A 12,834-nucleotide genomic window follows, 5' to 3' on the forward strand; every position below is an offset into this window, starting at 1 on the left:
GACCAGGGCTACCTACCACTTTAGTTTTTCTCTTCTTCCCCCCGGGGGGATTGGTTATGCCATTAAACCTGTAATTTTGTTACCCTGTCACTAGGGGGCAGTAATTTGACAAATGAAGTAATAAGTAATGAGGATAGAAGACCTACATTTGGTTGTTTGATAAAGTTCATTCCTATGCTCTTCCAGCTATGTGGGAAAACACACAGTTACTTGGATATTTTGTACCCATATGATATTTTAAAATCCAGTTAGAAATGTGAAGCTTCTAGAGAAAATATGAAATAAGTGCTCATGATATAATTTGGCATGTAATATTTTTAAGCCTTACTAAAGTATAATTTACAAACCACAAACTTCGCCCATTGTGGGTGTCTTATTATTTAGTAATGCTTCCCTTTCTCCTTTAATATGTTTATGTAAATGCTGATCTCTCACACAGCACGGACAGAGACTTTGTTCCTGATGCCTCTGCATCTTATTATCAAAACCTTCTGCTGAGGCAGGACCTTCAGTTTGGGCAACTTCATGTCAGAGACCTCAGAGCTCCATGTGCTCATTCAGTTCTGACTTCTCCTGTCCTCAGCCCAGGATATTTGAAAATTTAGAAGAGGCTTTAGGTGGCTTTGGTAGCCTCTGTCAAACCTCTGGCGGATGTTAAATCCCAGTTATGGGTGACCAGCAAGATTTTACCTGAAAATGTTATCATAGAAGGCTGTGTACCGCCCGACAGAACATTCTGACCATAATGAAGTGGCAATTCAAACTGGTTTCTACACCCTGCACATCCTCCGGGTCTGGTCAGTAATGGGAGGGCAAGGAGGAATATAGGGGAAGATGAAAAGAGCAAGGTAGAAAACGCTGGGAAAAATAAGGTTCAAGTAAGACTAGTTTAAGAATCACTGAGGATAGTCTCCCAACCTGCACAGAAACCAGTTACATCAAGCATAGGGTTGACGCTGCTGGTTTACCTTGTCCCGGATTGAATTGATATTAAAGCCAGAAGGAGTCCAGATGAGAGTGTGAGTTGGGATGACTCTGGGTCTTTCCTCTGGCAGCTCTGTCTGGGGTGCCTACACATAGGGGTATTATCCATTTTTCCTGGCCGACACCAAGATGCCTCCCACCTTTCTCTGCCAACTCAAATCATTTTTCTGTTCTGGCAGAAATCGGCTGGCGGGCAGAATTTCTCCCTGCGGACCACGCTCTGTCGGACTTTGAGTTTGACGTCATCATTGGCGCTGATGGCCGCAGGAACACGCTGGAAGGTGAAGACTGTTCCTGGAGCTGAGGAAGGGGGTATGGGAGTGAGGCAGGGGGCAGTGCACAAAAGCGAGATGGCACGTGCTAAAGCTGGGTGGGGCCTTCACAGAAGGGCAGATTGTCCTGCTGTGCCTGAGGCTGAGCATTTCATTGTCTCTGAACCTCACTTTTCCCACCTGGAAGATGTAGATAACAGAATCTTCTCAGAGCATCATTTTGAGGGCTAGGAAAGGACTCACATGTAATAGTGTTTTATAAAGATAAAGTGCCAGGGAAGTTCAAAGTCAGCATACAATTACTGAGCACGTGTCAATGTGCAATCCATGGCACTAAGAACTTTCATACCTCCTCTAAGACAGCCGTTCTTCTACTATGAGTGTGTTCTTTCACTGTCACGTGTAATGCTCCAGAAGGAGGAGCCCATCTCTTTTTGTAACTTTTCAGCACACTCACTGCTGGGCAGTAAGATCTGTTTTCCCCAGACTGTCAAAGCGCAAAACCATGCTTCCCTGAGTTCTGAAGTTGGAAGCATAACACGTTTTCTTGGAGTAAGGGCTAATCAGGTTGGGAGAGGAGCACCACTGCCAGGAAATGCCTTCAATCACCTCCCCCTCCACCCGCCCCCTGCCGAGATTAATTGGTGCGTAGGTTGTATGGATTTGCACTAACTGTATCTGCGTGGGACCACAGATGGTGGACAAAATGGCCTCACATGGCATCTCGTAGACTGGGGACTACATTTGCTCTTCAAGCTTGCCCTGCTTAAAGGCTGCAGGCTGCAGAGGTCTGACCAGGAGGGCATCTCCTCTGAGGACAGAACTCACTCCCTGAAAGACGGTCGATGTTGGAGGCTTCCAGAGGTGTGGTCTGCCTAGCTGGGCCCTACCACTTGCTGGACCATGAGGTCCCTTTCCCCACTCCCGTGCCTCTCTCTTCTCCTCCATCCCTACACGTGCCCCATCCCTGCAATCAATAACCAATACCTGACAAAGACCTTTTAAGCTGCTAACCTGGATATTGTGCCGTTAGCATTTATGGGGATATTTTGGTGGTTTGGTAAAACTGTTAAGTCTGAATATTTGCAAATCCAAAATCCACACCCTGTCTGAGTATAGTTTGGCATTTCGTGGACAGGAAAAGAAAGGTAAGAAGGAGAAGAGCCACTTAGGCAGCCTAGCACCAAATAAGTAGACCTGCAGCCGGGTTTTTCCATATTGACGCCGTTGGCATTTGGAGCCACATCATTTTTTGTCCCATGCACAGTAGGATGCTTAGCATCCCTGGCCTTTCCCTGCTAGACACCAGTAGCACCCCCAAGCTGTAGCCACCGGAAATGTCTCCACACTTTGCCTAACTGGGGGCCAAGGTCACTCCCGGTTAAGAAATACCAGACTAGACCATCATGGCCATTTCTGATCATTTCGATAAAAGTCTGATGAAGGATGACTTAAAAGAGGAGGTACTGAGATAAAAACCCAAGGTTTCCAGTCCAAGGGATTTTTGACCGAAGTTTGGGAATGCACATGAGGTTTGCATATACTGTGAGCAAATGTGGGGGCAGTTCTCAGGGGAGGCTGAAGACAGAGGCATGTCCGCCAAGCCTGCTCATGTGATGAGCGCCTTGAGTTAAGCAAAGTGCATGGCGTCTGGGACAGAGGGATAACTGGGGACTGTGGGCTAGCCAGCTGCTAGAAAGAAAGGGGGTTGGCAGAAGAATGAAGTCTGACCAGCTGCTTGGGGTCCTCTCTGTCACTGCCATTAAAAAGCTGAACCACTGACACTTACAAGCACCCCAAGGAATCATTGTACGAATCAATTGCAAGTTAAAATTTTGTCTACTCATTCTATATTTATTGAGTGTGGACCGTGTGCCCGTCACTGGAGACTGGAAATAGAAAATTTGTTAAAATCCCCATCCCACAGGAGCGCCTGGGTGTCTCAGTTAAGCGTCTGACTTTGGCTCAGGTCATGATCTCGCAGTGTGTGGGTTCGGGCCCCACATCGGGCTTGTGCTGACAGCTCGGAGCCTGGAGCCTGCTTCAGATTCTGCGTCTTCCGCTCTCTCTTCCCCTCCCCCGCTCACTCGCACTCTCTCAAAAATAAATAAACATTAAAAAAAATTTTGTTTTAAGTTTAAAATCCCCATCCCACAGGAATTGAGTCTCATAATCCTTTTCAAAGGGGGGAAAACATGAAGAATGCTAACAATATAGTCTTAATCGTCAAGTTCAAAGTGCATGTGTCATGAATGTACCTAGCAACAGTGCCTAACAAATCTTTATCTTTTTCGTTAAAAAAAATTTTTTTTAACATTTATTTTTGAGAGACAGAGAGAGACAGAGAATGAGCAGGGGAGGGGCAGAGGGAGAGGGAGACACAGAATCCAAAGCAGGCTCCAGGCTCTGAGAGTCAGCACAGAGCCTGATGCAGGGCTCGAACCCACGAACCGTGAGATCATGACCTGATCCGAAGTCAGGCACTTAACCAACTGAGCCACCCAGGCGACCCCCTAACAAATCTTTAAAAGGATGAGCTCTCGGATTGCCTTTAGGAAGATCACTTTGGCCTTTTGTTTGTAGAAGCCTAACCAGAATAATTGGTCCTATAGATTTCAGGAAAGGAAAAAGTCCCACTGACTTAGGCCTCTGGTGATGTGTTTCTTCCTCAGGTACAAACCTTGACATTTCCACCTGCCCTTATTCTCTACAGATGCAGAATTCTGGTTTCAGGGGCCCGTGAGGCATCTGAGAATAGCTTCCTCAGTAATCTTTTTCACTTTTCCCATCAAATCCAGAAGAAAGACTCCCTTTTTCTCTTCGCCTCATGCAGGGTTCCGAAGAAAAGAATTCCGTGGGAAGCTGGCCATTGCGATCACCGCCAACTTCATAAACAGAAACAGCACAGCCGAGGCCAAGGTGGAAGAGATTAGCGGGGTGGCTTTCATCTTCAACCAGAAGTTTTTTCAGGACCTTAAAGAAGAAACAGGTGGGACCCTCACCTTTCTCCAAACCAGGCCATGTCCATGCTGGGCTGTCCCAGTTTTGGGGATTGGGAGCCTCACTCTGATAAAGCAGAAGCCCAGACTTCTCCTTAGGAGAGAAATGGGTAGGATTCCTTCAAGGACAAGGGCAATTCTTGAGGAAAAGTTCTGGCTGTTGTACATGAAAATGGCTAAAGATGGATTTACTCAGTCAACGTTTACTCAGTGCTCGTTACGTTCCAGTATCAGTATCACGGGATACAGAGTTGAGGTTGACATGGTCCCTTCCCCAAGTGGATCCTTGTCCAGTGAGGGACAACCATCCTAATGCAGGGAGGTTGGTCTATGCCCACGTCACCGTGAGCTTCAGAGAGCCCTCTGAGGAGGGAGCCAGTAACCTGAGGTTAGCCCCTGAAGAAGTGTAGGTACTTCTGTGCAGTGTGCCAGCCGCCCTTCCCCACCAGGGACATCCAGGGATGCCCAGGGAGCATGCACTCACCCCAGAGCATCAGTGTCCCCCAGCCGTGGGCCTTGAGGAAAGAAGATCCTCATTCCTTTACTCAACAAATATTTGTTGACTGCCTACTGTGTGCCAGCTGTTGTTCAAGGGCCTGAGAAAGAGCGGTGGGCAAAACGAGACCCCTCTCTTGGAGCTTATATTCTGCTGGGGGAGACCGTTAATAAACAGACAACTAGTACGTCAGGCAGTCAGAAAGATGGTGCAGAGAAATCCAGCCCAGGGAGGGGAAAGGGGGGAAACGCTCCTGCCAATTACGTAAATCCCAGATTTTTCTTTTCACCTGATTTTAAAATAGGTATTTCTCCTCGAAAGGCAGTGTAACAACAATGTTGGACAAAATTTTCATACCAGAAGTAAATCATCCACACCGAGCATCACCTCGCACAGAAAGAGTTCTCATGTTCACATACTTCTTTTCAATAATCGTCTCCCCGAATCCCCACTTTTCACAGGGCTCTGGCTCTTCTCAGGGTGTCAATACTCTATGTGAATCTGATTTTCTCCTCCAGCATCACATTTGAAATATTGTCCACACTGCAGCCAGGTCCTCCTGATGGTCAGTTTTGCAGCCACAGAATAGCTCATTAAGTAGATGCACTGTCACCGCCTAAGCATTTAAATTGGAGGCCGGCAAACTATGGGCGGCCACATGTTTGTGTTGCCTTCCAGCTAAGAATGGTTTTAATGTTTTTGAAGAAAACATTAAAGCAAAAGAAGACTATTTTGCAACAAATCGAAAGTTACATGAAATTCCAGTTTCAGTGCCCATAAATGAAAGTTTCTTGGGACACGGTCACACCCACTTGTTGATGTTGCTACCTGTGGCCGTGAGTGGTTGTGGACCCTGATGGCCCACAAAGCCCCAAATCCTTACTGTCTGCCTGTTACAGAAAAATGTCTGCTGGCCTCTGGTATAGACCTTCCAGTTGTGCACTCTTACAGGTCAAACTGCTCCCTGGGAATATTTCAAGTTAGTTTCTAGGAATGGGATTCCTTATGGAGCCAGACTGTGCCACTCACTGGCCATTATGATGTGTACCCATTGGGCGATCCTCTGAGTTTCACCACAGTGGCATGATCTTATTAGAGCGGGGTTTTTTGGTTTCTTTTCTTTCTTTTCTTTTTCTTTTCTTTTCTTTTTCTTTTTTTTTCTTTTCATTTCTTTTCTTTTTCTTTTTCTTTTTCTTTTTTTTCTTTTCATTTCTTTTTTCTTTTCTTTTTCTTTTTTTTTTTTTAGGATTTTATGTTTTATTTCTTGTTTTTTTTTTTTTCCCTAAATATAATTTATTGTCAAGTTAGCTAACATATAGTGTATATAGTATACTCCTGGCTTCGGGAATAGATTTCCATGATTCATCACTTACATACAACACCCAGTGCTCATCCCAACAAGTGCCTTCCTCAATGCCCATCACCCATTTTCCCCTCCCCGCCCCCCATCAGCCCACAGTTCTCTGTAGAATGTTTTCATTCAGCATATTATGTTCTGAATGATTTAAGAATTGTCCAACCCTCCCTTCCTCTCAAAAACCAAGAAGATAAATACTTCAATAAACCACCAAATATGAATTATGACAGGACATTGAGTGTGTTTTTCCAAATGTCTCAGTGAGTTTCCTTTACATTTCGCTGGGACGGTCACCTTTGGCCATTGTTTCACAGTGCCCCTTTCACAGTGACACGGATGAATTTCCTCTGATTCTCAGGGGAGCCCTCTGCATTGATGGCTGTTTCCTATTTAACGGTAATAAAGGGGTTCCTCTGGTTACCCAGCACACCTCTATGTCGGCTGCTGTTAAAGTTGTTACGTGTCTGTTCCTTTCTCTCCAAAGAAGCTAAGCCAGTTCTCAAATTTGCACGTGCATCAGAATCCCCTCTCGGGCTTGTCAAAGTGCAGATTGCTGGCCCTACCATCAGAGTTTCTGATTTAGTAGGTCCTACGTGGGGTTCTGATCATGCACACTTCCAAGTTCTCAGGTGATGCTTCAGCCAGGTGCTACGGCTTTGTTTTAAAAGCAGAAACCTAGTCTCTCGAGTGTTTTTGCATTTGCTGGAAAGTACAAAAAGATACAACCCAGCCCTCCAACCTGACTTGTTCCTGCCAGGACACCTGGGTTTTCCCACACACAGGAGAACGGGAGAAACATGGTTTAGCACAGCCTTGGGAGAACTGACACCACTCTCTGATTCTGTGGTCACATGGAGGGCACGGTGGCGATTGGGAATCAGACCGGCTGGGGTTCAAATCCCGGGACTACTGTTGCTTTGCTGCTATGCTGTGGACAACTCTTGGCCTTTCTGCAGCGCTTGGCTCTAACTTGGAAGTGCGGGTCCACAGCCCCTAAGGACTTTGAGGTTTTTTTTTTTTTTTTTAAAGCGCTTTAATCATATCGCAATATATAAATATACCAAATCAATATATCGTACACCTTAAACTTATGACATGTTACATGTCCCTTATATCTCAATTGAAAAAGCACATAGGGTCTTAGTGGGGCTGTAAAAGCTAGCTGTGTGGAGTTAGGTAAATTCTAGCACTCCGTTTTCTCCTTCCCAGCCTTGTGTGTTTTAAAAACTTGCCCAACATGAGTATATGCAGGGAAACAACGGCACCTGTAATGCAGCAAAGTAGAGCTCTTGGCATGCAGCGAGCGCTGAGGGAACCAAACTGGGTCCACGCATACTTCTCTCTGCAGGGATTGATCTGGAGAACATTGTTTACTACAAGGACTGCACCCACTATTTCGTCATGACTGCCAAGAAGCAGAGCCTGCTCGACAAAGGTGTCATCATTAACGTACGTATCTCTTGGCTGGGGTGTCCTGTCTTTCCCTTTGTGGCCCAGCAAGTGTGGGAGCAAGATGCCGTCCTGCCAGAAACCGAGCAAAGCGGGAGGCAAGAAAAGGACCAGCGTTTTCCTTCCGCGTGGTGTCGTGTGAGTGTCGAGTGAAGGAGCCGATACAGGCAGAGGTGTTTCTGCAGAACGCTGGGGGGTGGCGGTGGGGGCTGAGACCCTCCCCGCTTGTTGGTGTGAGCCTTTGCCACCGAGAGATGGGCTGAGCCTTCCCCTTCTCCATGTCTCATTCAACCCTGCTCCCTTTCCTGGGAGGTCTCATGTCATTCGGAGGCAGCTGTGGGCTCCTTGTCCGAGTGGAACACGGAGACAACATACACTGGTGAATTTCACATGTGGCCCTCTTGTCATAATGTCCGGTGGAACCTTCTCTTCTCACAGGCACAAAGGCTCAACTTGAATCTTGGCTCTGCCACGGATTAACTCAGGACTGTGACTAAACGCTGCTTAACTTTCCTGAACTTCGGTCTTCTTATCTGTAGAACAGGAATAATGGTTTCTGTCTGAAAGGGTTGTTTGCAGGAGCAAATTTTAAAAGGTATACAGAGCAACAGGCCCCGTGCCTGGAGCATATAGGGGGTTTGTAGATTCCCTCTATCATTTCTGTCTGGTTTGGACACCTGCTTTTTGGTCCTGCTGGCTTCCTGGCCTCTGCTTCCTGCCTGTGCATCTTCAGGTTTAAACCGAGTACGAGGCTAGAAGAAAGGAGCACACAGAGTGGTGGGCCCTGGGCTGGAAGCTGCTTTGGGCAGGTTTCCAACCTATCCAGAGCCTCTGTTCCTGCTGCCCCTGCGGTAGCCTCAAGATAACCATCATGCCGTCCAAGGTCAGCCTGCTCTCCGGGTGGCAGCCTGCAGCTCAGGCGGCATGGTGACTATTCAGTGTCGCTTGTCGAAGAAGAATGTGCCTGTCCTCTGACCACTTTGTGCTGGCAGCCGGCCGGGTGGCATTAGTAACCCAGCCCTCCCCTGGGCCTCCTCTGCGTGGCTCAGGGCTTGCTGAGAGCCTGAGTTGCAGACAGGAGGCTGTGAATGGGGTGGATGGGAGTTGAAAGGAACCGACTGAACACAGCCAGCAGATGTGTGAGCAGTGGGTTTTGGCATCTGGTGCCCCACGGCTGACCCGGTCTGGGGGAGGTGGGGTGGTGTCCCCTTCTTTCCTTTATTCCATGGGCATCCCTCCCAAAGTTGCCTCCTCCATCGAGAGGCCAATGGCAGGTAGTGAAGGACTATTTGGGGTCCGGGGCTTCAGGAACAGTGGAAACCTTTGCAAAGGAGGGGCTGAGGAGGCTTTTGTCAGCACCCACCTCTCACCATGGGAAGTCAGGCAGAATTTGACATGGGTTTCTTATTTCACTGGCTGAGTACTCCAGCCTGTGGGACACTAAGGTTCCCTCAGGGCATCCCAGGGCATTTGTCCAGGCCACGACATGTTGCTCATGGTGATTCAACTCTTTGGCAGTTGTCAAAGCCCCTCCATACCCCCACGTCCCTGTCATCACACAGGTGGGCAAGCGTGACTCACTCTAACCCCATAATGACGGCGGAAGATCTGGGAGCAGATCCCAGGCTCGTGGGTGTCCTCACTGGGGCTTTCTTTCCCCTCAGAGAGTCCAGGGGCATCTTCTGAGCTGGTGCTGAGGGGCTTTTAAGATAAGACAGGAACTCTCCTCTAGAAGTTCTAGCCCACAGGCTGGACGTGAGAGGGCTGGAAAGTTCTTTGGTTCAGGAGCTCTGGCCAGGAGTCTCCATGTGCCCGGCCAAGCTCTGTAGCATTTGCATAGCTGGGAGCTAGTCCATCTACCCCGAGCCACTCAAATTAACATTCTTGTCATGCTCCCAGAGGAATGGCAAGTCCTCTCTCGTTTCCTCTCCCTGCATGGGTCAGCATCTTTCTGGAGGCACACAGAGGTGCTGAGTGAATGTGTGTTGAATGACTGACTGACCTGCTTCCCCACCTGTTCCTACTGACCTCTGGTCTTCCATGGCTACTGAAGGGAGAGTGAAGTTCCTCCTCAAGAAACGATGGCGTTGGGCTCCCAATTCTGCCCATCTTGCTCTCCCTCACAAGGAGGGTGGCCTGTCATCCTGGCGCCCTCTCCGGGCTGGCCCACATTCATATAGGCGAAGACTCCTGGATATAGCAGGCTTGGTCTCGCCATGGCGGGAGGGAGCCTTGTTTCCAGGTGGGTGAGGCGAACGTACATCATAGCTGGTCTCCCAGTGCCGAGCCCAACCTCATTCGAAGCCATTGCCTGACCTCCTCTTCTGATCTCCAGCCTTCCTTTCAGCTCAGCACGGGGGTAGGGAGGTAGGGGTGACTGCTCTTCCCATCAGGTTCCCCGCCCTGTACTATTCTTGCCACGTCTCTCTCTACTGTCCCTCCTCTCTGCTGAGGACGCAGCCTGTCTTCAGTACCTATGCGTGTGGCAAACGGGGCCCACCTTCATCCTCCTGCATCTGTCTTAATTTAAAACTACTTCTCCAGGCCTGCCCACTTCGCTTAGGGTCCCTTCCCACCTTTCTCTCCATTGTCCTTGTTTTCACCCTCTCCCCGCTGCTCCCTGTCCTGCTTCTGTACCGTCCCCTCACCTGGGACCTCCTGCCATACGAAGTCCCGTGGCTCCTTCCAGCAGCCCTGGGCCGGGTGGGCTGTTACCCCAGCCCAGCCCTGCAGGTCCCCACAGCCCTGTTCGGGACACCAGCACCAGGCGTGACCACACTCCCCCATCACCCAGCCCACCTCACGGGCACTTGTGGGCATGCTTTGAAGAGGGAGTATTTTCAAGACCTCTCCATTCACCCTTCCCCATCTCATCCCCATGCTTGTAAGGGAGGAAATTGGTCATGTGACTGGAGGAGCAGGTAGGAGAAAGGAAAGGCGAATGACAGGAGCTCCAGCCTGAACGCCGTGACCCGGCAAAGCACCCTTGGGCCACTGCTGGGCGCAAACTGGGTGATGCACTATGGTGTGAACATATGAGAATTTCTGCGATGAGGTATTTGAAATCACGGCTATGAGGAAAATGGACACGGTAGGTCGCTCTGTTTGTAGATGTGGCTGTGCCTTCCAAGGCCTTTATACATACTCTTGTTGGTGCCTCGGGGTGGGGAGGGGAGGTCCAGGGACGCGCTTCCCCACATGCTGTGTTTGTGCCATCATGAATTATAGGGAATGGAAATTCCCACTCACTTTGCTCTTCTCACATGCCAGGCGTCAGGCTGGGGATTTTTATGTCTGCGATTTCCCTCGGTCCTCACTGTATGAGGTGGATTTTGTCATTCCTGTTTTACAAACAAGAAAACGGAAACTCAGAAGACTTTGATAACTTGCCCAAATTTACTCACTGCGTAGCAGGGGTGGACTGTGACCTGATGCTCTGGATGGCCCCACCAGTCCCCGCCCACACCCCACCCTCCTCAGGATCTGCACTTCTCTGCCACCTTTCGGGAAAGATAGTCTTCGGGTTCCTTAACCACACGAGGAGCAGATTAGACTCTGGGGGACATGCTATGGGGCACTGCCGGAGTCCCTCCAGGATGGGTATCCTGGTGCTGGAGGCCAGCGCCCTCCAGGGCTGTAACAGTTAACACTGTGAGAGCAGAACAGGGCCCTGAGCAACCCTCAGCCTGGCCAGAGAAGAGATAACTGATTGTGCAGAGAAAGTTCAAGAGTTATGCCAGTTACCCATTTCTTTTCTGGTCCTGTTTGCCCACTAAACACAGTACGTCCGGACCCATATTATTAGCTCAGCTTAGTCGGCTATAAAATCACTATTACTTACTCGCTCTTTTGTCTTTTCATTTTTGCTGAAAGTTATCGCAAGAACCGGCCATATGAATTTTACTTCCGTGTTTACCACAAGACCATTACTGAGTAAACTGTTCATTGCAACACTGTGTTCTCTGTCAAAATTCCTACGTGAGACAGTTCCTTTAGAATTTAGTGCCAGGAAAAAGTTGCCTCCCCTAGGAATTTCTATGCTTCCTTCTTTCTGATAAGGAAAGCCTTGCCATACATCACATTTCCCTTTTGCCTCGGATGCCAGGAAGCTCAAAGTCAAGTGCGATGCTTAATCACAGCTCTGTGGGCCCGTACAGAGGGCTGATTTGGTTCCTCTTGATTCCTTTGGCCCTGATTTTCTGTTTTGATCAGCCTCACTGTCCAAACCCATTCCAAGTCCTTTTGCAAAGATATGGGTATGAACACTTGCCCTTTCCAGGGGCAGATTGCAACATTTTGCTCCTATTCTCCCCCCCAGGACTACATCGACACGGAGATGCTGCTGTGTGCAGAGAATGTGAACCAGGACAACCTGCTTTCCTATGCCCGTGAGGCTGCAGATTTCGCCACCAATTACCAGCTGCCATCGTTAGACTATGCTATGAACCATTATGGGCAGCCCGATGTGGCCATGTTCGACTTCACCTCCATGTACGCCTCCGAGAACGCGGCCTTGGTGCGCGAGCGCCAGTCACACCAGCTACTCGTGGCCCTGGTGGGCGACAGCCTGCTTGAGGTAGCGCCCCCCATTCCCCCCGATCCCTGCATTTATGGTGTGGCCAGCAGCCTGTGCTGTCGTTCAGCCAGGGGACAGATGGGTGCCCTGCCAGTGTGCCGGACTCTGCCAAGCCCGTGCTGGTCTCCAGTTTGCACCTGCCCTTTGACCAAATACAGAGAAGCTCATTCTATCTTCCTCTCCTACCTCTGGGCTCTTCGGGCCGACCTCTTTGTCAAAGTACAAAATCGGTCAGCCCCGCTCTGGACTTTACAGGCTGGCCTCCTGAGAACATGCACGCCCTCAGCTGGACCATAACTTCTTCCTTGCATGGGGAGCTCTCTCTGGGGCCTTGCAACATGGAGATCATAGAGGGTACAAGAAGGCATATGGGGCCCCAAGTCCAGTTTCCGTCCATGGCCTCCCTGCTCAAAGTGCTTCCCAGAGAATCAGCAAATGCAAGGATCCTTAGATAGAATGTTTTCAGAAGGATTACATTTTTATCTTTAAAGTCAGCACTAACCAAAAAAAAAAAATGTGTGTTTATTCCAAGTAAGAGTCAAATTCCAGACTATGCTTTGGGTGCCCATGGGACAGTTCAGTTAGAACTTAGTTCGGTCAGGGGCGCCTGGGTGGCTCAGTCAGTTAAGTGTCCGACTTCGGCTCAGGTCATGATCTTAGGGTTCATGGGTTCGAGCCCAGCGTTAGGCTCTGTGCTGCCA

At 49.1% G+C, this 12,834-nt stretch overlaps 1 protein-coding gene across 21 annotated transcripts in view; it reads left to right on the forward strand.

The window, feature by feature from the left end:
• MICAL2 (microtubule associated monooxygenase, calponin and LIM domain containing 2) overlaps positions 1-12,834 on the forward strand; it is a 223,007-nt gene that overhangs the window by 90,477 nt on the left and 119,696 nt on the right. For all 21 annotated transcript variants that reach the window (XM_045484534.1, XM_045484525.1, XM_045484539.1 and 18 more), the window contains exons 5-8: positions 1,164-1,265; positions 4,090-4,245; positions 7,457-7,557; positions 11,876-12,133. In XM_045484534.1, the coding sequence (XP_045340490.1) occupies positions 1,164-1,265; positions 4,090-4,245; positions 7,457-7,557; positions 11,876-12,133 (617 nt within the window). The remainder of the gene's footprint in view (positions 1-1,163; positions 1,266-4,089; positions 4,246-7,456; positions 7,558-11,875; positions 12,134-12,834) is intronic.

The sequence above is a fragment of the Leopardus geoffroyi genome, chromosome D1, assembly GCF_018350155.1.
Source record: "Leopardus geoffroyi isolate Oge1 chromosome D1, O.geoffroyi_Oge1_pat1.0, whole genome shotgun sequence".
Classification (NCBI taxonomy): domain Eukaryota; kingdom Metazoa; phylum Chordata; class Mammalia; order Carnivora; family Felidae; genus Leopardus; species Leopardus geoffroyi.